Source organism: Scleropages formosus, chromosome 20 (genome assembly GCF_900964775.1).
Source record: "Scleropages formosus chromosome 20, fSclFor1.1, whole genome shotgun sequence".
In the NCBI taxonomy this organism is placed as follows: domain Eukaryota; kingdom Metazoa; phylum Chordata; class Actinopteri; order Osteoglossiformes; family Osteoglossidae; genus Scleropages; species Scleropages formosus.
The window spans coordinates 1,437,396-1,465,215 of NC_041825.1; the positions used below are offsets into that span (position 1 = coordinate 1,437,396).

Genomic DNA, 27,820 nt, shown 5'->3' on the forward strand with positions numbered 1-27,820 from the left:
TGTGAGTGTGTGTGTTACTGGTATATGAAGCAGTGACTCACTCAAGTGTACTGTAGAATCTCCAGCACTGTAAGTCACTTCAGTGGAAAGGAACAGGCTGCACAACACTACACAGTGTTCATTGGAAGTCGCTGGAAAAAAGTTTCTGCTAAATTAATAAATGTAAATACCATCATAAACCTCATCTTATGATCAACAATCAGCATTCGTGGAAACAACATTTAGTTGTCAGTCGTTTTAAATTTAATTAAAAGTATATACCTGATCTTTGGAGGGTGCGATGGTGCAGCCGATTTGGCCAGGTTCTGCTCTCTGATGGGTCTGGGGTTCAAGTCCCACGTGGGGTGCCTTGCGACGGACTGGCATCTCGTCCTGGGTGTGTCCCCTCCCTCTCCAGCCTTGCACCCTGTGCTGCTGGATTAGGCTCCGGCTCACCGCGACCCCACTCGAGACAAGTGATTTCAGTCAACGTGTGTGTGTGTGTGTGTGTGTGTGTGTGTGTGTGTGTGTGTACCTGATCTCTCTGCATCCATAAAATAATTTAGTGAGTCTGTTACAATAGTGATTATTACCCTGTACCAACATCTGAGACATAAGATAATCTATAATGACAAATTGGGACATTACATTGTGGTAGAAGTACTTTATTGCAATTACTTGAACACAAACCTTTGTAAGAACAAGTGAACAATCTGAAGGCAAAGTAACAAACATGAGACAAAAAAATTCCAAAGGATAAGTTTCCTTTAAGAAAATTAGAAAAATTTGTCACATTAAACTTGAAAGAAATGTTCTCATCTCACCTGCACCAGTGCTGTCCAACTGTCAACAGGACAGTCACAATATAAAAGAATTCTTTTTCAGCATAGGAAATGTAACCATTACATTTTTTCATTTCTTTACATTCTAACAAAACACTCTCTGCATCTTCACTTGAATAAGTCAAATTCTCTATGCTGATTTAAATAGGTTTATAAATAAAGAGGTTTTACAGTAAATGTACAAATTCAAAAGTTTTCCCCCAAGTACGTACAGAACCCTTTGTGACTAATACTGCATCTCGGCTTCATGTGGAAAAGGCTTAGATTTAGATGACTGAATTTCTACATTTGACAGCTATTTATAAAACAATAGATAATTCTCTGAAATACAGCACACATACCAGATTATGTCTAAATTTAGGATATCCCAGTGAAAATGTAATTTTTGGCTGAGAAGTCGTGCTGTAGAAGCACACAATATACTACTACTACCAACAGTATCTACCAGATTGAGTGCAAATTCCCTCTTGTCCTTCTTCCTGAAAAGGGCTTCATTTAGACATCAGATGTGTTACTGTACAGCAACAGTGCTTGGAGTCTCTTAAGGTGTCGTTACATGGCTAACCACCAGGGACGGTCAAGACTGAACAAAGAGCCCATCTCAGTGTAGGGTGATCATAAACAGCACTGCTCCAGAAAACAGGGAAAAACACCTTGAAGAGTAACGGAACTTCCTTCTGAAAAAATAATAACTGATAAATAGAGATTCCCACATCAAAATATGCATATTACCAAAAACTGGCAAATACATTTCATTGTGGGACACAAAAAAGATCCATGTTAATCCACTTTTTAATAAGCATAAAACATAGCATCGGCCCAGAGTTCACAATGTAAACAAACTACCACTGATGGCCATTTAGTCACTTAAGAGTTTGTTTTCTTAACAAAATGTGAGGGATTTTGTTGGAACAGGCATATAACATAAAAGGTATTCTTTGTTTCAATCTGTATCTGAGGTGTTTAATCAAAGCATTATAGTTGAAAATAGCATGAAGCACAAGGAATGAGAATAAAATGGCTAATTAAATAATTAGGGAAAATTATCTGCATATTTTACCTGTTCTTTGGGAAGACCACCCTGTGCTACAAACTGGGACCACATACAGTAGTGAGCAGGACTTGGTACACAGGGAGAAACAGACAAAAAGTTTCTATATAACTTTGTTCAACAGTATTTGTCCATCACATCTCAGAAATAGGAACCAATGCCTGCTTAAACTGTCACAGTGACCGAGTTGTAGTAAGTGCTGCAGTGGGAATATGGACAGCACTGTATACTCTGGAAGAACTTTCTCCAACACCCTGATCCAGCCTATGGAATTTCACGATCACTTTAAGGCACATGGAAAACACAGTGCTGGAGCATCTTCCACTTTACCCTCCTCATCCTTCCTACCTCACAATACTGAATCATATCAACAGTCTGAAAACATGAAAACAATGGAATGGGTATAAAAAACATGGCCCCTGATATTAAGCTGAAAACACATTCCCAGAGGAGTACTGTGGGCTCTTGTCTTTGTCAGAATTCGACAATCACAGCAATCTAACTGCTCCACCGCCACAGTTCAATGGACATAAATTTGGATATGGACACATTTTTCACTGGCCAGCACTCATTCTGCGATCCGTATTCACAACACTGTGTTGTGTTTTTGGTGCTGTCTTTGTTCACTCTCCACAGCGGTGGTAACACCCCCGTTTTTGAGTCTTGTGCCATGAGGGCTGCTTGCTAGATAACCGTTTTTCAGACTTCCTGTCATTCTGAACAAGTGCAACTTTTACCCAGCCTTATTCAAGCAAGCAGCAACTTCACACTAAACATGCTTTCATAGTAACAGGATTCAAGTATTATATGTAGCGCTGTCTTGAGTCTGTTGATACATGACCACATATACCGAAGGATTTTTTCCTCTATTGCTCAAGTCCAGTAGGTGGAGGCAGGTGGGATGTGTGTGGAGCAGATGAAGCCATTAGATCCAGACAGAGGGCTTTGCCTCCACAGATTTGCTGCTGCTGTTACTACTGCTGCCCCCTTTGCTGCTACCCTTGTTGGCTGCGTACTTGGTGCCTGAGCGCTGCTTGTGGTCGCAGTGCGACTGACTGCTGTTGCTGTGGTTGTTGCTGTTGTGGCGCTGGTGGCTGTAGGCACAGATGGCGGCTGCTAGCCTGTCCTGGGTTTGCTGAATCTCTTTCTGAAGTGAGCTGCGTTCGTCCGCTGCAAGGAAGTTGTCTTTGTTGCTACCAAACTGCTGCTCTTCCTGGGCGATGTTGGCCCGGTTCTGTTTGCAGGCCATCTTGGCATTACTCAGGTCTGTGAACTGGATCTGCTCGGGTTTCACCATGATGTTGTAGCCTGGTGGGGCTGAGGGTGTGTTCCATGAAAAGGGGTAGCTGCCATAACTGCCGTCAATCCCTGTCTCACCCACTGGAACCCTGGTTTGGCCACTGCCCGCACCAGGGCCCAGTGAACCCAGCTGGTACTCGCGCCCCTCTAGCGGGCAGTGGCGGCGACGCAGGATATCGCAGATTGTTCCGATGCCCAAGTGCAGCATCTCCCACACATCAAAGAGCAGGCACAATACACTGACCCCATACATGATGAGCAGGAATATGGTCTTCTCAGTGGGCCGTGACACGAAGCAGTCCACTTTGTGGGGGCAGGGGAGTCCTGTGCATACGTAAATGGGTGCCACTGCAAAGCCATATAGGGCATACTGACCCAACAAGAAGCCCACCTCTAGTAGGGTTCTGCTGAGCAGCTGCAGCACATATATGCGCATCAGGCCATCTTCCTTGATCCGCCTCCGTCCATCGTGCCGTGCCTTGTTCTTCCCCTGAGGCAGGGGCTCGGTGGGACTCTCTGTCTCAGGCAACTCATAAATCATGGGGTCCTCTTCCTGGTCATCCTCTGCCTCCTCCAGCCCCCGGTTTTGTCGACGGGCACCTAAGAACATCTTTCGTGACTTTCGATGCCCTGAGCCTCCTGCCCCCTCACCTCTCCTCTCTTCTAGCTGGGCAATTTTGTGGACAGCATAGCCTAAATACATGAGTGAGGGTGTGGCCACCAGGATAATTTGGAAGACCCAGAAGCGCACGTGTGACAGTGGAGCAAAAGAGTCATAGCAAACATTCTCACAGCCTGGCTGACCTGAGTTGCACACAAACTTGCTCTGCTCGTCATAATAGATAGACTCCCCGCCTACTGCAGTCAACACGATACGAAAGACAATGAGCACAGTGAGCCACAGCTTCCCCACGAAGGTGGAGTGGTTGTGTATCTCCTCCAGCAGGCGGGTGAGGAAGCTCCAGCTCATGGCGTCAGCAAGCTGCCTCTCTCACACACCACAGGACACTGGAATAAAAAAAAGAGTAGAGACAAGAAAAGTGTAGATACATTTCCAGTCAAGGGATAATCTCAAGAAATAAGTGTATAGGATAAAGAACCTACTGTCTCCCTCGTTCTAATACTCATTACACAGTATACTATGGGTAGATGCTGTGACTGAAAGGGAACCTACCATACTACATTCCACCTTGGCCCCAACACCTACCCCAAGGTGTGGTTCAAGCCAGGAAGAATTAAATGTCTCGCAATTCTATATTCATAGTCAGGTCTATATTGCATTGTGTTTTCGTAAAGCGAGAAATCGGCTGTGCAGACACACTTATTCAATACTGAGTGTAAAACAGATACTGTGAAAAGCTGAAGGAAACTGACAGACTGTGAAATGATTTAAAACTAAGGAATTTAAAATAGGGTGACCACAATGTATTCAAGATATTGGAAGTATATGTAATTCTGAAGCAGATTTGATCATCCATACATCTGTTTGCAATGATGCTGAAATACTATACTCTCTGTGAAAATAAAATGTTGAAGAATATTTCTGCCAAATGCAACATAAGTTCTAAAATACAGAACAAAAAAGTCACTTCAGTGTAGAAAACAGCCAACTAAAATGTTCCCACTTGAAGCAGGATGATGTGCCTGCCAAGTTCTAATGTAGAACACATTTAGTGTAATACTTGCAATACAATGAGTACGAATACATACATGCACATAATGTGCACACTGTGACCCAGCACATACAGTCCCATTAACCCGTTAACTGTTTGTACATCAAGGGGACCATGGCATGTTGGATGGTACTGAAGATGAACCAGTATGTAGGGCAGCACTGTCCTGCAGCATTGACAGTACCAACTGGTGGCCTGGGACAACACAGCCGGGCAGAACGGAACAGGACCAACCCACAATTAACCCCAGTGAAGGGGCAGAACTAGCATAGATCAGTGCTGTGGGGATGGTTGTATGAGTAGGATTCCTGCTTCCTTAGGCTGCTGAGGCACCAGTGATAGACAAACTGCCTGTGGATATCACAAATATGCTCCATGGGCAGCTTGTATTTTTAACAAAGAGTAAAAGAATATAAATTTGTTTTGCCTATTGTACAGATCCTGTGGTTATTAAGCATCAGGGGAAAAAAAAAAACAAAAAAGAAATAACAGATGTGTTAAGTGGTGACAAGAAAGTGAGAGCTCAAAGAGTTTAGTGAACAGGTTTGATGAATTCACTTTCTCCCTCAGAATTGCTGAATCCTTCCTAGAATTTACAAGCATTATCTTGAAAACAAGTTCTTGCTCTCCTAACAGATACATAACTTTGTTCAACAATTGCAGTATTTGCTACTTAAATGTCACTTCTGCAGTCACTTTAGTAATGTGTGACCATAACCAGCAAAACAGCAGCATTAGAAAAGTTGTTTTTTGATTTTTGTGGGTCTGTACGTAAGAGTCTTTGTTGTCTTCGTAATAAATCATCAAAAAAACATTTGCTAAACGTAATCTAGTGTTTTAGAGGATGAGACTAGAGACAGCCAATAAAAAAAGGTTACGTAAGTTTTCCACTAATTACCGGGCTTTCACTGCTTGCATGCTGTCACTAACCCTTCTGTGAACCTGACCTTGCAGGACAGACAGAGTACAGAGCTGGTATCAGTATCCCACTCATGTCTGAGTCTACTTCCAGTTCAAGTCCAGTAAAGCCAGGCCGTTTTAGTGGAATTACCAACAACTTTTAATTAGAAGTCACTTCACCTGCAGTTAAGTGGTTCACAACCTGATATACACTGACTAGATGAGTTGTACATCCCAGTTACACCTAAAGCACGGATTTCTGTCCTGTTAGGACTGTAATTCTCATGCGTCGGATGGCTTGATAAATGCTTTACTGTATGTTCTCGATTTGATCTCACTGTCCATACAAAAGACTTAAAACACCAAGTTAAAGTTACCCCACTCTCACCAAAGAAACCTCATTCAACACCAAAACCCCTCCTGGATAGTTTGTAAACAAAACCTTATTTGCCATGGCTGAAGTAGCCCTTGTAAGGACATTTGCACAGAATGTAGAAAAACCTCATTGTGCTTAGAACAAGGCAAGGTGGGTGAACAACACTATCACACTCACAATCCCAACTAATCACAACCATCAATTAATGTCAATCTAATAAACTGAAATAAAATGTTCATACAACCAAATTTAGGTTATTTTGAAACTATTTTGTATATGTTATATGAATAATAAAATATGCAGCCTTCCACAGTAAATTCCTTGCTAAGTTATGTTTCTATATCATGTCATTTACTTGGATGAGACTAGATAATTTACATCATTTATATTAGTCCAACAAATTCAAAATGTCTACTTGATTGATTATAATTATTGGTTTGATAGTTTGTCAGCACACAAGAGTTGTTTGGCTAACTACACTAGTTTGGCAACTTCAACCAAACCATATTCTAAATGCAGTAACTTAAATTTTACACCAGGGGTGCCAAGCTCCTTTCATACTAGTTTCTGACTAGAGTCTGCACATTCTCTCTGTTTACAATTAAAAGACATGCATTGAATAGTAAACCACATCTATACTCACATTTACTCAGAAAAACCATCTGAGTGGTCGCTTTGAATCTAATTCCATTCAATGGCATTTACCCTACCTACTTACCAGCATCAAAAATTTAAGTGCTGAAACGATTAACTGTTTCTGAACAGGAGTATCAATGAAGGGAAAAAAAAAGAAATACTGGACCTGTTTAATTGCGAGTTATTGTCTAATCAACCTGTATGTGATTAGGCTAGGCTGACTCACTAGCAGATTGTGTCTGAGGGTGTGTATACGTGAGCCACCCGAGGTCATGACTGCCCTCTGTCTGCACTCAGCTGACAGCTTCCTGTGGAGAAGCAGCACGGACCCCTTGCAGCTCGCATAAAAATGCCTGCCCAAATCTGCCATCACCTATGCATTTCTGCACATGGCATTCACCAAGGTAGCTGGCAGAAAAAAGTGTATTCCCCTCGCACAAGCCCAGTATACAGGAATGAAAAATCATCAACATCAATCATCCAAAGAAAGAGAAATGAACCACAAGTAGTCACATTCAGGGTACACAATTCATTGTTCATGTTGCTGTTGGTATCACTTGTAACATTCAGTGCTGTACTCAAGCAGCTTAGCCTTTCAAGCCCCCTTCTCTAAGTTTAAGAACACAAGACACTCCAACCCTAAAAGCAAGGCAGCATCATACATAAAATCGCCTTCAGAGGAGCAACTCTGTGAGCACCCAGACATAAAGGATTGTGTAGCTGGGGCTGAGTCACAGGGCACCAGCCCTTACATAAGAACTATGCTGATGGAGAATGTCTTTGTGTCTGAAAGTACGAACTGGTGATAAGAAGGGGTTGGAAAGGACAAGTAAGACTAGAGCCCTGACTCAGTGCAGATCAAGGACAGGATGCACACTTTGTGGCCTATGGTTTTGCTGCGCTCAGCAGAAAGATTTAACTTTCCAGCAGATGAAGGGAGAACAGGGAACTGAAGAGACCCACAGTGAGTTCCACAGAATCTCATCTTTCAAGATATAACATAAACCAAACCCTCATTTGGTGGATCCATATCACACCTTGATAACAGCTGGGTTAATTTTAATGAGAGAATTTTTTTATTCTGTTTTACTCAGTGTTAGCTTTCAAGTCCAACCAATTTTCCAGTCCCAATGGCTGAACACGGAAATCCTCACGAGCAAGTATACTGAAGGTCAGGCAAGTAAGGAGGACAAAGATAAGCATCCTTGACCTCTCCCTGACTGCCTACAGGCTGACAGAGTTTGAAGCAGTTTTTGTCAAGCTTCTGCCCAGTCAGCTGTATGTCACATTTATACACAGGAGAAGATGACAGCAAGCAACTGATAAACATGGCAAGGATCTCAACTCCACTGCTGCTGTACAACGGGCTGCATCCACATAGCATAACTCCGCTAACCTCATTCAAATATAAAATGGTTAGCACATACGACGGTGTACATTTACCTTTATTCATTTCGTAGTTTTTCTCCAAAGTAACTTCCAATGAACACACACACGCTTTCTGAACCGCTTGTCCCAAACGGGGTCACGGGGAACCAGAGCCTACCTGGCAACTCAGGGCGTAAGGGGACACACCCAGGATGGGACACCACTCCGCCGCAAGGCACCCCAAGCAGGACTTGAACCCCAGACCCACCAGAGAGGAGAACCCAGTCCAACCCACTCTGCCACTGCGCCACCATGTCCCCCTACTTCCAATGAACACTATGTAGTAATATCGGCCCACATCTTATTCACCAAGGTGACTCACAGTGCCAGATACACTACTTTAAATGAGTCACTCATCCATATACACTCATCACTCATTCATAGCTTATAAGTGCATGATAAGAAATGTAAATATTTATATTTCATAATTTGTTGATAAATTCTTGAATAATGAATAAAACTTCATACAGCTACTTGTGTGATCTCACTGGTTCATATGGTGGAATGTGACAAATTGACTGTACTCTAGATTCACGTGTCTGCATACAGGAATCTCCTTTTGTTGATGTACTACACTTGTGTTTTTCTCTGAGATGTACGTCACTTTGGAGCAAGCGTCTGCTAAATTAATAAATGTAAATGTAAATATACCAGTGAAACAAACTTTTCTGTCCAGCTGAACTGCATATCTCTGGACTGTGGGAGGAACCCAGAGCACCCAGAAGAAACACATGTGCCGTGATATCCTGTCCATGAAAATCGTATAGAGTAGTTCAGACAAAAGATAACCTTGGAGATGTCCGACACCCACAATGAACAGGTTCAACTTGCTAAGAACACGGACACAGCTCACACTGCACTCATACAGGCACTGTATGGCATGCATCAGTGGTCCCGGTACCCCATACCCCTGCAGTAATTCCCGTAACACATACTAATGGACAGAGTCATATGCCTTTCCCAAGTACACAAAACTCATGTAGACTAGATCACAATATTCCCATGTTCTCTCAAAGATTTATGCCAAGAAAAGCTGGTCCACTGTTCCAAGACCAGGAAAAAATCTACCCTGTCCCTCCCGAATCTGAGGGTCAACTATCGGGCAGAGCCTCCATTCCACTACCCTGGCATAGACTTTGCCAGGTAGCCTGAGGAGTATGATCCCCTGTAGTTGGAACACACCCCTTGGTAACATTTTTAAATAGAGGGACAATTACCCTATAGCTTGCCAGTTCAGAGATACCTTCTCCACCTTCCACACAACACTGAAGAGGTTTATGAGCCACACTATCCCAAAACAGTCTAGTGCTTTTAACATCTCTGGACAAATGTCATGCACTCCAGCAGCCTTGCCACTATGGAGGCCTCCCACTGCCATAGCAACTTCCAGAACAATGATGGGTTTTAATATGCCTGGTAGGAGGGCATGTCCATCAAGTTAAGGAGTTTCTCAAAGTGTTCTACATGCCTTTCCCTCCTAGGGTGCCAAATGGTTTGCTCTGAAGTTCTGAAGCCAAAAGAGTCTTGCTCCATGGCCTCTCCAAACTCCTCTGTAATACGTAATACATAAAGCAGAAACAGCAATCACTGCACCACTGATGTGCCTTTAAAGTGACCTTCTAAAGTGGGTCTTAAACGTAAACATGCAGACACATCTATCTCACTGTGGCATCACTCACTGCGTCCCCATGCAGTAAAGACAAGCCTGTCAGCTAAGCGGAGTCATGCACTGCTTCTCTATCAATAAATACAGCAGATCCGTACTCTCTTCTCCGACATCTTAATGTCAACACGTGCTTCAGGTTATGGCTTTTGTTTCAATGCTGGCAAGTGGCTAGAACAAGCAGTTTTTCCACTCCTAATAAAGAACGTTATTACAGCTGGGATCCAAATTCAAAAATTTCTCTTGACATATGTAAATACAGATAAGTAAGCACACACAAATATCTTTCCCCTTCATTCTTTCAGCTCGCTAATTATAGTTTCAACTAAAATTTACTTTTGTCAATACCATATCATCATAGCCATACACTGGTTTAAACAAAGTTATTTCCACATGCAATTTATAGCTCTGTTAATTTGTAAGTGACCCACTCATTAGACGCAGATCAGACCTTTTTTCTGTACAGACTGCAATCAATCAGCCGATCACTGCAATCAATGATAGTCTGTTCCTTCACGACAGGATATACTTTGTGTCCTTGCCTCTGGGGAATAGAGGTCAATGATCTGACTGTGAACAGCATCCTTATGGCAGTGCTAACCAGATCCCCTCTCTGGCACACAAAGCACCACTGGAGCAACTGTCCACTACAAATAGACTGTCGAACACTTAATATGGGTATAGTGTGGCAGCTCCGTATTCCAAATTAACTACTCTGGGAATCACACTTTGAAACATGAGGCCACAGACTCAGTGGTGTGATTTCTGGAAGACCACCTTCTTCTACAAGCCTGTCAGTGCCAAAAGGAGTGATTTCACACATGTAGAGGTTTGCAGCATCACTGCTGACAGATTTTGACAGAGCACCTCCTGTACATCTCGGGTTGAGGCTGTCCTCTAAGCTTAACTCTTGACTGTTCAAATTCATAACCTAAAATTGCCCCTTTTAAAGGCGTGTAAAAAAGTGTGATGTGTAAAAGAAACATTGGTGTGCTGTCATCATCTTGATGGCACTGTTGTGAAATTTTTCATTTCTTATATCTACTATAAAAATTACATTTAATCATATATAAATGCAAGAATTTGTCAGTGCTATTTTAGTCAATGCCCACTATTGAGTTTTACAGCTGGATTTTGCTACTGGGTTCAAGGACCTTGTGATTTTTATTTTTTTATCAGTGACTGGGTAGTGACCATTACACCATGAACGCACATGGGGTGACATCAGTCATCACTGATCCCATGTCAGAGTGCACCACTGTTACAGCAGCACATAGTACAGCACATGTAAATCAAAAGGTTCACTTGAGTGCCTCAGGAAATTCAGACATTAAAAGAGCAGAGCTCAACAAAAAGACTGGCAGAGTGTGTAACTAATGGAAAACACATTGGTAAGCACCAAAGGAAGTACAGTAAGGAAGACAAGAGAAAATGACCAAACCCAAAACCACTCGCATGGTAATTTGTTTCAGTTTCAAGTACAGTGTTTCCAGGCAGTACAAGTTGAATCAACACAACACTGTCTCACCACTATCCATATTCTCCTTCTTATTACTGTACATTTTACACCCTGAAAAATAACTAGTAATTTGAACACTTTTTTTTGCCTTCTACCTTGAACGTTCCTTAGTTGACACAAGAATTTATTTTGTAGTCCAGGAGCACTACAAAATGATAGAATAATTTATTGTTGTTTCTCTTTTATAAAACTGACCTTATGTTCATAGCAAGCTGCCCTCAAGTTAAATGTAAACACAAATGCAAACAGTACACAAAGGAACTCTTGACAGAAGATGATCATTGACATTGAACTGTACTGCAGAAGAGTTTTCAGAGGGTGACACCATAGCTGGACAAAGAGTCCTAAAAATTCGAAGATCACAAACTTCAGAAAAAGCTATCAAAACAGTCCCGAAACCACAAAAGTGTAATATTTACTACAATGAAACCAAATAAAAATGAAGTTCAGAAGGAGAAAGCTCAAGGGGCATGTGTGATACTAAAAAAGGACTGGAAGAAAAACAGACCACATCAGAGGAATTGTGGCTTTAAATGTTTAAGGAACCAAAAAGTTTCCTAGATGAAAAAAGATCAGTAAAATGTGGCAGCAGTCACAACGGATTTCGAAGGCGGCTGCACATTCCAACGTTCATGGGACTTCTTCTAGCCAATGGGAGACCATTGCAATAATCAGAGGGTTGAAGTGTCAAAACTTTCCCATGCCAAGACACACACACAACGGCAGATGGACATACACTTGGCAGAAGGGTCTGCAGTTACTCTGATCAAAGAAACTACAACCAATTCTGCATGCTTTAGCTACACACACACCCATAAACATGCAGACACACAAACAAAGCCAATAAGGCAACAAGTTATTATATACATTAAAATATATCTGGTTATATATATAAATGGAATGAACCTAGTTAGCATCTTGTTAATCAAATTCCTTGTCTGATCTTATGTTGTATTTGACTTCAGTTCTGTTCTTAAAATGGTATGTCCATAGGGGAGCAACTTTTTATGCTGTTGGTCATATTTCAAATGAACTGTATGTAATTCCAGAGTACGGGGTGAGAGGATGTTGTTTTGGCAAACACAATGGTACGCTTCCTCACCCGTTGTCTGCTTGAAACTGGGTCGTGAATGGGGGATGGAGCAGGAAAGGGGCAGTAAGGAATTTGTCAGTAACAAAAACATGGGCAATGAGATGGTAGTAACTGCTGAGGTAGTTCAATGAAGGAAATGAATGTACTGTCATCGCCTATATAGTAACGGGATCTGATACAATGAGAAACCACTTCAACAGCTTACAAAACTATATACCTACTATTTCTTATACAATATACGGTGTATACTGTGTATTTATACAATGTACAGTACAAAGACATTTTTGCCTATTTCACCGTCATTTGATCTTGATACATATCCTTTATACAATCCTGTCAAAGACACAACTGGCAGTACAGCCACATGCCTATGTTTTCAACTCCTATTGGTGATTTTCCAACAACGCAACTTATGTCCACAGTTATCAGTATGATTAGGGCAAGCCAACGGTGGAGAACAAAATCCTATCACAGTGACAATCTCAACCAATCACAACCATTGATTACTGTCTGTTACTACTATTATAAAACTAAATAGCTATTCTTACTGAATACTACAGAACATGTGGGTTTAGAAAGAGGTGCAGTTATGAAGAAATGTATTCTTTAGCCCTTCCTTGCTTAGAATTTCATGACCTACCATTAGGCTTATGTGTCCCCTCCCCCTCCAGCCTTGCGCCCTGTGTTGTGGGATTAGGCTCCGGCTCACCGCGACCCCACTTGAGACAAGCAGTTTCAGACAATGTGTGTGTGTGTGTGTGTGTGTGTGTGTGTGTGTGTGTGTGTATATTTTTTCTTGTTAAACTAATCATTGATTCCTGTGCTAGGATGAGTCTGGGTCAACTGTGAAACAATATCTCAACCTGGACTGTCAGCAGCTGACTGTTATCTTGGGACCTTGTATACACTTCTTACCTTGTACAAACCTATCGCTGTTAAGTTGCCAGTTACCAATAAATAATGATCATTCCATTCAGCAGTAATATGAATACAGCATGTGACACATGAAGAGACTGCCCTTGACTGACCCTTGACCTGACCACCTCCCTTAGCCTGAAAGGTAACCTAGAGCTGTGTTTAGAGATGGGCAGCTAAAAACAGAGACCTGTCATGAGAACAACGCTGTTCCAAATTTATATTATTAACACAACACACACCACTACATATATACAGGTTCCAGTGAAGACTCACTTCATTTTGTATTACTGTTCACCATGTATGGGGGGGGGCGTGGTGGCGCCGTGGGTTGGACCGGGTCCTACTCTCCAGTGGGTTTGGGGTTCGAGTCCCGCTTGGGGTGCCTTGCGACGGACTGGCGTCCCATCCTGGGTGTGTCCCCTCCCCCTCCGGCCTTACGCCCTGTGTTGCCTGGTTAGGCTCTGGTTCCCCGCAGCCCCGTATGGGACAGGCAGGTCAGAAAGTGTGTGTGTGTTCACCATGTACTGAGATGTATTACACTCTTAAACACCTCTTGCGGAAGCTTAAATACCATTTGTTTTACCTCGATGGGAAGCCTGATACAAATCCAGTTCCTAAATCTGAACACCCAAAACCACTAAAAACCATTACAGACTAGTCCTGCGGTAATGTTATTTTCAGTATTGCATAAGTTTCCTGTGTCACTCAACAGCAAACACTGAGTAACATAACTTAGCTGGGTATAAGTAGTGGATAGATGTACTTATTACATATCAACAATTGTTAACATCTGAAAAATGTTCATGTGTTTTGAGCAAATGTAACCCAGATAATTTTAACAAAAAATGTGTTATTTATTCAGCCCACAAAATAGCTCACCATCTGGTAGCGTTGCACAATGCCCTGCATGCCTTGAGCATGGGCCTGCAGAAGTTGCCTCTGGGAAAGGGGAACACTAAGACAGCACTTCAGAGTTCATTTCCTGCAGTAACTAATCTACATGACTATGGGAGCCATGTTTAGTTTTCAGAGGCATATGCAGTCAATGATGGCAGTGTTTGGGGCATTAAGTTTCCTGAAAATGACACCAATCACAGAAGTAACAGGAAAAGGTGTCTGGTCACACAGCATCAGTACAAACAGCCTGTTCACAATAAGACAGAACACAATGTAGAAAAGGCTTCCAGTTGGAACCCTTTGGAATGACATGGATTTCTGAATGACTTACTCATAAAATATGTTCTGACCTTCAACTAAATCATAATAATATACTGCTAAAGGAATATATGTAAATGTAGATTATATGCTTTTGGAGACAGATCTGCAATAAAGCTACATCAAGGCAAGAATGCCATACTCCTCCACAGTCCCTCCCTCTATCACTCAGAACTGCTGATTCAGTTCCAGCATGCAAGAAGGGACTATTTCAGATCAATTTCCCTCCCAGCCTCCTGAAACTTTTGTAACTTAGTCTCTCACCACTATCTATCCACTTAGTTTCCACAACAATCTCTCTCACAGGGGTCTTCTGAAATCTAGGCATTAAAGTGAAAGAAAAAGACCTGCAAAACCTGACTCTCTGAACAAGCTGCCAGCAATAATTCACATCTTTCTGGCCCAAGGCCCATTATTGATCTATTTATTACCAAGACACAAGTGCCAGGGCCCTGTCAGTGCCAGCTGAGATCAAGCATGCTGCAAAAGAGCAGAACTGATGGGCTGCTGCCCAGCTGACCTTCTGTGTAGTGGAGAGGGATTAGAAGCTCAGCTGCCTGTATGAGCTAAGCAATGTAAGCAAGAGAAATAGGGATAGAAGGGGTAATCGGCTCTAGACACTGCTGGAGTTCACTATCTCCCTTGGCCTCTTTTGTCAGTATGACACATAGTTTAAACACAAAATTCCAGTCATTTTCAGCTTATCTGAGTATAAAAAGCTATAGAGGCAGTTCATCCATATTACCCATTTTTCCTCTACACACTATTACCACAGAAACACACACACACACACACACACACACACACACTGACTGAAACTGCTTGTCCCAAGTGGGGTCGCAGCGAATCGGAGCCTAACCCAGCAACACAGGGCATAAGGCCGGAGGGGGAGTGGACACACCCAGGACGGGGTGCCAGTCCGACACAAGGCACCTCAAGCGGGACTTGAATCCCAGACCCGCCAGAGAGCAGGACCCAGTCAAACCCGTTGCGCCACCGCGCCTCCTACCACAGAAACATCCTTGTTTAATTAAATATGAGTAACTGTTCAGTCATCAAGGGGGGTGCGGTGGTGCAGTGGGTTGGACCAGGGTCCTCCTCTCTGGTGGGTCTGGGGTTCGAGTCCTGCTTGGGAAGGTGCCTTGCGGTGGACTGGCGTCCCGTCCTGGGTGTATCCCCTCCCCCTCCGGCCTTATGCCCTGAGTTGCCGGGTTAGGCTCTGGTTCCCCGCGACCCCGTATGGGACAAGCGGTTCAGAAAATGTGTGTGTGTGTGTGTGTGTGTGTGTGTGTGTGTGTGTGTGTGTGTGTGTGTGTGTTCAGTCATCAAACCAAAACCTAAACTATATTAATCACTTCTGTGCAACTACCAAATCACATAATATTGAAGCATAGAGCATCGATTATTGAAAAACTGACAACAGGGCTGACGATCACAAAAGGAAAGAAATGGCACACATTCCACAATGTGGTATGACAGCTGGACAACAAACAAACTGGGGAACTTAACTGTCATTTACATAAAGAATTAATTTTAGTCTTGTATTTCCGTGACAAGCGTGTACACTGACATGTACAAATACATATGTGTACATAGGAACGTAATAACGCACTACACAGATACAAGGTGTAGCTAACCTAAGCGCCTAGTAACCTGCCTTGGTCACAACTATCAAACACCTAGTTACCATTACTGCCCTATTAAAGTCCACCTGCCTACAGTGAGACAAGATAAGTAAAATGGGGTAAGAGATTGAATCTTTGTCTACAGTTCTGAGGCTCTTCTCCCTGAGAATTCACCCATCTTACAATAAAGATACAGTGAGGCAGGAAAAGTCTGTGTCGTTTTCCCCCACAAACCAGTAGTTGTCACAATGTCATTATTCGGTACCTATGAAAGACAAACTGCTAATACAAACAAAGAAATACTAATTTGGGCATAATCTGGATTTTGACTACAGGTTCTTAACCTATGCTAGGCTATGAGCACCTTCAAGAATCCAGTGATGAAAGCTAAGAACCCCCTTGTATAAAAAATGTCCATAAATAAACTTAGAGAAAATACTGCACTGTTTATTGCAGTTAAAACATGATCATCCTCACATAGAATTCTGTAAAAAACTGTAACAGCATAGTAATATTTTTATTTTAACTTTTATTAGATAGACAGTGTTATTGTCAAAGCAAATTAAATTCATGGACCCCAGGTTAAGAACCCTTTGCTTAAAGGGACCCAGTGCAGTTAGCATTTATATTGGCATGTGTATAACTGAGTGTTTTGTAATTTACAGCATCCGTTAAAAATTTGAGTTTTCCAAGCTCATGTGCAGCACTTCTCAAATGTCTGCCATTTATAGGCTGCTTTGACTCTTCTGTCTAGTTTGTCCTATAAAAGTGTAGCTCAGGTTGCCAACATGTACTCAAGACTTTTGACTGGTACGGTACTTCAGACAAAACAGTAGCACAATTACCTGTCAATTCTTCACCTATCTCCACAGTCAGAGTCAGCTGTCACTTACACAGGAGCTTTATCTTCGTACAGTCCTGAAAAAAGAACCAATTAAACCAATTAAAAACTGTTATAATTGTTACAACTACTAATATGAGGGAAAGCAGTTAGTGTGCTTATCTGACAAACTGGCATCTGTCTAAGCTGAAACTGCAGCAGAGTTCTAAATATTTACAGTGTTTACTTGTGCCTCATTGTTCTTCAGGGGAAATCACTGAAAAATCCATTAATCCCCTGCCTCTGTCTGTCTTTCAACTCTTTCTCTTGTCCACAAGCCCATGTTCACCCCACTCCACTACAACAACTTCTGAGAAGGCATGATTCACTGTTGAGCAATGTTGTATGTCATACCTCATTGTTTTTTGAGTAAGAAGTAAGGAAAGAAGAGCAGGGTGGGTGAATAAGTCAGAAATAGCAGTGGAATGGAGAAAATGACTCATTTCTGGGACAAGCCTGGCGACAATGTACAGCAGCAATCCCACTGGACCGTTATTTCCCCTCCAAACCCTGGCTGAACAGAGAGGTGGGGGTGCATCCGGAAAGCCATCTATGACCTCTGTGATCATTTGCAAATGATGTCATGGGAACCACCCTGGCTTTCATATGCTAACATTTTCAACCAACATCAAAACAGCAAAAATATCAATTCAAATCTAAGTACGTATATGTGACTATGCAAATGTAAAAAATAATGTCGACATATTCAGATCACAATTGAGTCACTGTTCAATCTGGCAATTCTTCAAGCAGACCTGAATTTAACATAATTATTATCTAAAGTTCTTTACTTGTAATGCATTTTTGCAAATGCTTTTCCAGAGCGAAGGGTGGTGCAGTGGGTTGGACCAGGTCCTGCTCTCCGGTGGGTCTGGGGTTCGAGTCCTGCTTGGGGTGCCTTGCGATAGACTGGCATCCTGTCCTGGGTGTGTCCCCTCCACCTCTGGCCTTACGCCCTGAGTTGCTGTGTAGGCTCCGGTTCCCCGCAACCCCGTACGGGACAAGCAGTTCACAAACTGTGTGTGTGCTTTTCCAGAGCACAGTAAAGTATTCAGATTACAAAGGTCTATTATAGAGGCAGATACATTTACAAACACAACTATCACCAAAAGTCAATTCATACCTTGATTTGTTCTGAAATCCAAGCTCACTTTTCCCACAAATTCACAATCAATAAAAAAATTCTTTAAGAATTATTAGTTTTTAAATTTTCTTTCTAAACAAACACTCGAATTTAAATAGCTGAAAAAATCCATAATTTCTACAACCTCTGCATAAATCACCCTGAACAGACATCCCACAATGCACAGAAAGGCAAACTTGAAAAAATACTAGTAATAACCCATCAGAATAAAATGGAAATTGTAAACTTATTTAACTATGTAAAAAAAAACACATTCTCTGCAGAAGGTGCCACAACAGAACTAATTCACTGTTAACTGTAACAAAAATTTGTGTGTGACGCACAGGAGTGCATACACAAGTTTTCTGCATTGAAACTAATGGTAACTTTATCTCTGATTTATGAAGATTCACCTTGAAAAGGGTTTTTCAGGAACAGATTTCTATACTGCCATACAGTAAAAACTCTGTACAAACATGTCCAAATTCAGGTGTGAGTTAACTGTACTACTATGTTTTGATGAAGGTCACATGAAAACCAAAACATTATTGTTTTCATACTGAAAATAGACTGGAGTTGAGTTTTCCTTTACATGAGTTCTATGTATTGCAGGACAAGACACCACTGAAAAACTGGAATGTTGACATATACTCAGTTAAGATGACTGTGCAGTAATTTGGCTCATCAAAGACTGTGCTGCAATGCTCAATGAGGTGTGACAATGCTCCCTGACATAAGTGAAAATGTCACATCAGTGGAGCATCAGTATAAGACAGTGTGAAGACTTGCACAAATACACAAAAAAGCAGTGCCTCTCTGCTGCCCATTTCATGCTATCCCCATCAAACAATGTACCAAGCTGCACCTTTAAAGCCTGCAGTTAAAAGAGGCAGCTGAGGTGCTACTCTAAACTCCTGCCTGTAACTGACAACAAAGAGAAACCGACTGTTCTCACTGGAGTGACTAATACAATCATGTTTCCTAGATCTCTTTTCTTAAAAAGTCTTTATTTTTGTGTACTTGCAGAATAGTGAGTTTTCAGCATCACTTGAGCTGAAAATGAAAAAAATGTCATTTGTGTTTACAGTTGCCAAACTGATAAGAGTATGACTGTTCATTTGTTGCAGTTCTGTGCTTTTTGAGATCATTTTAATATAATAAAGGCTTGTTAATGTAGATTAGTGCAGAGTAATAAATCTGTATCATACTAACAAAACCTACATTTTAGGGTAGTATTGACTGATTAAAGCTGTATGAGTGACATACTGTACACACCAGAATGGAACATCTTTTAGAGTCTTAAAATAACCACAATGAAAAATACTACAATTTTTTTAATGTTGTTTACAACCTGCTTCCACTCTTGAAAAAGGAAAAGCCATAAAATGAACTTAAAAAAGTAAATAAAAGTAATTGAAATTTGGAGTTGCAGCTATGCAACATTCACCTAAACTTTGACAATGCCTAACAAAATTTACGAGGAAAATTTTGTACCATTTCAATTTTAAATTTATTTGATATTCTTGTAATTTGTCATTTCATTGTAGTGCTGGTTACTCTGGGATCACCCCTTTTCTTCCATTGCAAAAGCCCCTATTGCAAGCTACAATTTACACTTTTTCCATTTTAAGTTATCTGCAGAAGATTACCACCAGGTCCAGCTTCTTTCCATTCGGCATTGACTTACATGTGAAGTCAAACTGGTATCCAGCTCGGCATTGTTTTATGCACAATAGCTTTTTTGTCATGTTAAGAAATATCAGCAAGTTTCAGGGGCTGGCTCCTTGAGCATTAGTCCCAATCTTCATTGGTTAACTGCATTTACTGAACAAAACATTTGGTGACTACAGTTCATCAAGCCCAAAGTCTAGACATTTTATAAATCCGTTCTCAATCATTATTTGATCTACAAGAACTCATGTAGATTTTTCAGGTCACACTCAAACACAACACTCATAAGGTCCTTAAACAAAGAGCTTCATTTTACTGCAGAGATGAATATCCCTCGTACTCATTCATGTTCTGTCAACGTGCCATGTGTACTTAGCTGGACTAGTAGTTTGTGTTTTCAGGGCAAGGCAGTGAGACAGAAGAGGTGCATGGACAAATGTGAAAAAAGAGACAAGAGACTGACAGTCCATGTTCTAGCCACAAATCAGTACAAAAAAGCAGATGTAAACAGTGAGGGTTCCGCAAAACAGCAAGGGAGCCGGTTCAAACAAAATGATGTTATAACCCTTAGAGTCCTGAAAAGCTTGCGTTCATATTTGTTCATCCAACAGAATTTACGGGACCACAATCTACAGTTTTAACGAGGTATTTTACAAAATCAAAGCTGGAGTTTTCCTAAGATTAAGTCAACCGCTCAACTTTGGTTGCTGTTAAAATCCACCTTTGGCTGACAGGAAACAGACTTAGTAGACAGTGCTTATCCATCCGTCATGCATCTGTAATGAATATCATGATATGGGCTTGGAAATACTTTGGTGAACCTTTGTCAGTTAACACCATTCGCCCCGGCATCCAGATGCAAGTTAAGGCTTTACTCTGCAAAGTAGAAGTCATATATCAACACTGTCCACAAGCGCTGCCGACTTCTCCGGGCTTGGTCTCATCTGAGATGGATAGTAGCACAGTGTAATCATGTTTTGTAGTCTGACAAGTCAACATTTCGAATAAATTAATTTTTTTCAGAAAAAAAAAACAATGTGTTCTCCAGACAACAGAGGAAAAGGACCATTCAAGCTGTTATCAGCATCGGGTCCAAAAGCCAGTGTCTATCATGGTATGGGGTTGTGTCAGTGCCCATGCCATGGGTAACTTACACATCTGTGAGGGCACCATTAATGCAGAAAGATATGTACAAATTTTGGAGCAACATATGCTGCCACCCAGATGCCGACATTTCCAGGGACGTCCCTGCATTTTCCAGCAAGACAATGTGCCAAATCACATTCTGCCCAGATTTCAGGCGCATGGCTGCGTAAGCAGAGCGTGTGGGCACTAGACTGGCCCGCCTCCAGTCTTGACCTGAGAACATGCGGGGCATTATGAGGCGCAAAATAAGGCAATGAAAGCCCCGTACAATTGCATAGCTGAAGATCTGCATAATGGACAAACAGAGGAAAATTCCACTTGCTAAACTTAACCAACTGGATGGGAGAGCCAGCTGGTATGGGACAGCTGGTAGAGTAGTGATTAGCGCTGCTGTCTTTGGACCCAAAGGTTGCAGGTTTGAATGTCACTACAGGCTGCAGTACACCTGAGAAAGGTGCTTAGCCTAAACTGCTCCAGTAAAAATTACCCAGCTGTACCAATGGGTAAGTAATTGTAGGTAGATTCATTATTACATAACAACATAATCATTATTACTTGTTAGACACTGGCGTACAATTGTTACTTTTTAGAATGCCCAGGAGGGGTGGGCAACCACTGGCCAGTGGACCCCCAGAGGTTTTTCTTCCTCCCTCAACTTTCAGTTGGGAGTGTATGTTCCTTTCCCCGGTGGCCAGTAGGCATACTTATAGCTCTATGATAAGTTCTTCATTATGGTAGCCATTAGTTGACTGTCTTCTTTGTTTCTATCTGTTTTTCTTGCCTTATGTCTGTGTTAAAGTGCTCTGTGTCACTGCGTGAGAAGAGCGCTCAATGAAAATAAATAGAATTGAATTAAATAGATTAACATTGTAAGCTGCTCTTGAGAAAAGTGTCAGCTACATAACTGAACAAACGTTGGCACAGTGGTGCCGCAAATAGCACAGCTGTATTACAGTACTTGGGGGGTGTGAGAGAACGTGGGTTTGATCCCCGCTCAGTCTGTGTGGGTTTCCTCCCAAAGTCCAAAAACATGCTGTTCAGGTTCTCCCATAGTGTGTGAGTGACACTGAGAGAGTGTGTTTTACTGATGTATGGATGAGTGACCCATTGAAAGTAGTGTCTCTAGTAGTGTAAGTCACCTGGGCGAATAAGGTGTGTGGGCTAGTAACACTACATAGTATCCATTATTGTAAGTCATTTTGGAGAAAAGCATCTGCTAAGTGAATAAATGTAAATGCTCAGTCTGTATGGAGTTTGCATGTTCTCCCTGTATCTGTATGTTTCCTCTGGGTGCTCTGGTTTCCTCCCACACTCCAAAGACATGCTCCTCACCCACAGTGTGTGAGTGCCTGAGAGAGTGTGTTCCATTGATGTATGGATGAGTGACTACATAGAGTTCATTGGAAGTCACTTTAGAAAAAAGTGTCTGATAAATAAATGTAAATGTCACTGGTATCTTCAGTGCCCAAAAGCTTAATAATATTAAAAGAGATGGTGATGTTACACAGTAGTAAACACTCATTTATCCCAACTTCCTAGGAACATGTTGGAGGCATCAATTTCAGAATAAATGTGTATCTTCAAAAAACAATACAGCTAAATAAGTAAAACATAAAATACCTTGTCTTTATACTGTCTTTGTTTCAATAAAGTCAAAGTAAATTTTGAAATCACTCCTCTTTGATTTTATTGGCATTTTCCATACTGTCCCAACTTCTTTGGAATTGGGGTTGTACGTTTGTGCATTCCTCTCGCAACGTAGCAGACCACACACTGGAAAATCTAAACACCACTACCATTAAAAACCCATGAGGAGGATGCCCACATTTTTCTCAGCACTTGAATGATGGAAATTGTTTATTCAACACTGTGGAGTCTGTCCAAGCAGCCCAATGGAGGTCAAGAACACCTCTGTTACCCACTGTCAACAGACCCTCAAGGCAACACTATGACAGTCTGGCGCAGAGTTACATAACAAAGAACTGCTAGGGCAACAGCATCTACAGGAGCAAGAACAGATTCTTGTTAAAAACACTATGCCCTATCAAATCCTACAACAACCAGAGGGTAATTGCATCCATAAATCTCAAACCAACTGTAAGTTTCACTACAATATGTTAATGCCTATCCATATCCTAAAGATGCTATGTGACTGTGTGCAGATCTTATCAATTGCTATTGATAAAACCTACCTTGTTTGTTTGCATCAATTCAATCACTAATTCTCACAATGTACAGCCAACAAGAATTAATAAGTAGGCATAACAGGAAATGCTGAAAGGAAAAACATACCAAACAATATTTTAAGTATTTAGTTGAATTAAAATGGCAGTATTCAACTGCAATTTTATAGGCTGCAAAAACCAGAATAGTATTTACTACGATCTTTTGCATTGAGGACCACACGGCAAGTAGCCCCCACTCTCCATGTACTGCATGGGTTCTGTGCATGTCAGTTGTCGGACACATGTGCCAGGTCCACAGTATTTCACAAAAATCCAGCTACAAGAGGTCACTAATAATGGATAGATGGAAGTGTTTGAGCCTTTTTTAAGCATATAGATTTTACTCAACCTAGCCCATTAATACACAGAGAGACATCTGTATCAGCTTTTACTGAGTGCAATTTAGTGGTAAAATTGGCTATGGATTTATAAACACACACATACACACATTTTCAGAACCACTTGTCCCATACAGGGGGCGGGGAAGCAGAGTCTACCCGGTAACACAGGGCGTAAGGCCGGAAGGGGAGGGGACACACCCAGGACAGGACGCCAGTCCGTCGCAAGGTACCCCAAGCGGGACTCAAACCCCAGACCCACCGGAGAGCAGGACTGCGGGCCAACCCACTGCGCCACCGCAGCCCCTAGATTTATAAACAATCAAGTTACAAAGATACATCCAGTGCCATCTATGTTCGTAAGTAGAGGATCCAGTGTATTTATTCTTCCCATTTAAATTGCTGCTAATTAACAGTTCTTTTCATTACAATTCTCATGACATGCAGATCTTCAAAAACAAATTAAACTGATTATGTGAAGGAAGCCTGCATACAGTAAGTAACATAACAGTAATGAAGACCTTATTTTAATAACCAAAACAAAACCTAAAAGAAATTATACAACATATTCTATTGAAAAATCTACCTTGAACTGACAGTACCACTGTACTTATTCATAAATGCAATGCATTCCAGTTTCAGGAGTCTACAACATAAAGATGAGCATTTGAGGAATCGCATATTTTGGAATATTTTTACAGCAAAACAAGCAATGTTTTCATTAAAAATGCTACATGTAGAAAGTGTAAACAAGAAATTGATCATTGTAAGACAATAACAAATGTTACCAGTCTTGCAAGTTAATTTTTTAATGTATCATAGCTATATTCAAGATTTTTACAGACCCTGTCTCATGACTGAATCAAGGGACAACTGTAATATTAAGTTTTTAATGATTCTAACTTAGAAATAAAAATGACCTTGAAAGAAGAAAACAAAAGAAGGAAGAAACAGACTACTGGTCCCAAATGCATTTGTAAGGTGAGCACGAAGTGTATAGATGGTTTAAATAAAACAAATGATAATAATCAAACATTCACACAATGTTTTCCCACAGTTCTCACATTTCTGCCATGTCCCAGAAATTAAGAAGCATTTGCCTACAAATATCACATTAAAAACAAAGTTATGTCTATTTTACTGTAAATGAAAAGGTACTCAATTCTAGAAAAAAAATGTTATGTTCATAATTCTCTTTGAACAACATAAAATTTTGTGCTGTTGTCCTCAAACTAATTAGCTCTAACAGATTTATTATGAATAATATATCAGCATATAAACTGCACAAAGGCAGAGAGCACAATAAAAACGAGTTGTAGGGTAATAAATCTCTATCAATTCCAAAATGGAGCTCATAAATCAATAAATTCTTAAAATTTGGACCGAGGCAAGAAAATCTAGATTTTCCTCAGACAGGAAATCAAAACATATAGAATAACAATCAGTCAAGAGTTGATCAGACTGTTGAGTAAGATGTAGGCTGCCAGACAGAATGTGGTCCTCATCCCTCTCTGGGTGACTATACCTTGAGTCAATCTCCTCTCGTCCAGGGTCCACCCTCCCACTGTTCCCCAGGGACAAACCAGCTCAGAGACTTCAGCAAAATGCAATTTAGTGCCACAATGATCAAGCACATTCACTTAAAGTTGCTATGAGAAACACCTCCCAAGAGTACTGAATGAAATGTACAAATAAAAATACAAGGTGCTGATGTAATTTTTAAATTCAAGAAATTTTGTTTTGTAGTTACACTTGTACCTTTGGTTATGAAAAGCCAATTCACAGAGATTTGAAGAGGTAAACATTTTCAAGTTTATTTAATCTTTAAATTCACCGGTGTGTTTTGTAAAAAGTGTCTTTTACTATGGCAGGTGAAACTGGCCGGCAGTTCCACTTTCTGCAATTAAGGGCAGCGAAACATGCTCACATAGAACAGAAACTTCAGCTGTGAAGGGAGGAGAAGCGGGCAGCATATATTTGACTTATGATTTCTGAGTACAGACACTATCCATCAGAAAAGTCTAAAAGACAGACTGAAGACAAAGGGTCAACACACTTTGAAGTGTAAAGTTTTGTTCTAGAGAGGATAACAACATGATCATTATGAACAGATTGACTGTGCACAGATATGTATATGCAGTGATGTTGGATTGATGGCATAAATGAGAGAGACCCTTTGTACTGAACTGGGCTCAAATATAGTGAATAAAGAGGAAAAGAAATTGCTTTATATTGAGGGTTTTCTCCCTCTCTTTTTACCGAATTCATCTAGCATAAAAACTATGCCTGTTTGTCATTCCTTAGTTTTTATCCTTTTTGTTAATGTGTGGACAACAAATAATATATGTTAACATCAATAAAATATAAAGGTGAGTAAATAGTAAAAAAAAAAAAAAAAAAAAAGACTGGAGTTAATAAAATTTGATGACCTATAGCCTAATGCTGTTTCCCTCATTTCATAACCCATGTGATTCGTGGCATCCACATTTAATAACTTGACTAGTTTTTAGCTTCCACATTTTAAAACCCATCTAACTTCCAGATGAACCATCTTATAATGTCTCAGATCTTGAAAACCCACCTAACTCCCAATTTCCATATTTAATAACCCCTCTGACTCCCAGTTTCCCCATTAAGCCTGCCTGACCCCCAGTTTCCACATTACAAGGCCTGTCTGACCCCCACTTTCCACATTTTAAGAACTCCTCTGACTCCCAGTTTCCACATTAATTATAACCCGCCTATCTATCTTCCAGTCTAGAAGCTGTACACAGTTCTCATTCGCACCAATTCAGGCTCAAGTTCAACGAAGCTGAAATGACTTTTTTCCACATTATTATGTAATATTGAGGTTTAAGCAGAGTTAAGTGTTGCTGACAGGAAATGAACAAAGACAGCTTCGTTGTGCTGTGTGTTATTTTTCCAACCTCACCGCGCCTCCAGCTGTCCTGAGGAGCTGAACGTCTCACCCGAGTCCACAGCTCTTCGTGATCATCATCATGCCATGGTCCATAAAATGTCCTTTAAGTTTCCTCTTTCAGTCTTTGTCTAAAATATTTTCGTTTGTGTTAATCCGGCGTTTCCCGCAGTAGTGTTTTCTGTACAGGCTAAACTTCCTTCAAAAAATGTTATCGAGGAAAGCGTCGAACTCAGTCGGTCTGAGTTTCTAAGTTTTCCTCAATCTTTTCCACTTGTGCAAGTACTCACAGTAAACCCGGCTAACACTGTTCATTCCACAACAAGTTAGAACGTAATTTCAGGCGCATTTACCCCCTTTTTTTCCGTTCTAAAAAGCCACTCTCGTCGCCTTTCTTTTTCACGAAATCTCCTCGGCGTTCCGCTCTCCGCGCGCCTACAACGTCCGCTCGCGCCGCCGCGCGCCTCCTCCTCTCAGGATCGGGAGTCGAGCTTCTCCATCATTCCGCGCCGAAACTCTCAACACTTAAATTTTATTTAATTATATTTAAAAGATAAACAAAAACAAACCAAGAAAAAAAACGGTCGCGCTCCCACGACTCCAACAAGGCACTCCGCGGGGAAGTTTATCTTTCGTTTAACTGTCGCCCTCACGAAGTCTCCACTCCCTCGAGCCACGAGGCGCGTCGCAAGCGCGAGGCAAAACGACCGCTTGACTGGTGTCGCCGCGCGCGCACGCGACGGTGTGCGCGGGCACGTCGAGTCCTACCGTCCTCTGTCCACTTTTTTAACACACTTTTACCGGAGTACGGTCCCGTCCAGCGGGCTCGCCTGGTAACTCGGCTGAAACGCAACGCGAGGGATCTCACGGATTCCACGCGGTCGTTGTGTGTAACAAACAGCGGAGTCAGTTTGCTGTGCGAAAAGTGCTCGTGCGGAGTCGAGCTCGTGCAGCACAACGAACGTCGCGTGGAAGGAGCTCGTTCACGAGGACAGCGAAGTTCAAGTTGGTGTTGCTGTAAAAAAAAAAGAAAAAAAAAAAAAAGGCGCCTGCGGACGCTGCCGGTCTGCGGCGCTTCTCCCAAATCTCTCAAACATTAGTCGGTTAGAATCATGGAAAAGTAACCGAAAGGCTCACTTTCACTGCGTTGCGTTACAAATGCTGTAGGAGCTACGGATGCGACATGTACAAATAAACTTGTAAATGTTGGAGTATGGGAAAGCACAACACTGAGGAGAGAACTCCGAAAAAACACGGTATTACATGGTAAAGAACGCTGGTCACGTCATGATGATGGATAACA

At 41.4% G+C, this 27,820-nt stretch overlaps 1 protein-coding gene across 2 annotated transcripts; it reads right to left on the minus strand.

The window, feature by feature from the left end:
• Positions 1–587: 587 nt before the first annotated feature.
• Positions 588–27,284, minus strand: LOC108919803 (gap junction gamma-1 protein-like). Of its 2 annotated transcripts, XM_018728087.2 has the most exons (3): positions 26,570–27,284; positions 17,063–17,135; positions 588–4,179 (listed from the first exon to the last, which is right to left on the minus strand). In XM_018728087.2, exon 3 carries the CDS (start codon positions 4,139–4,141, stop codon positions 2,798–2,800), a length of 1,344 nt encoding a protein of 447 aa, XP_018583603.2. In that variant the 5' UTR covers positions 4,142–4,179; positions 17,063–17,135; positions 26,570–27,284; the 3' UTR covers positions 588–2,797. The 2 variants fall into 2 exon arrangements, with proteins under 2 accessions (XP_018583603.2, XP_018583611.2); XM_018728095.2 differs by lacking the exon at positions 17,063–17,135.
• Between the last annotated feature and the right edge of the window lie 536 nt (positions 27,285–27,820).

What these genes read in the sequence shown, in the direction of transcription:
- LOC108919803 (XM_018728095.2), bottom strand. Translation starts at nt 4,141, where the DNA reads ATGAGCTGGAGCTTCCTCACCCGCCTGCTGGAGGAGATACACAACCAC.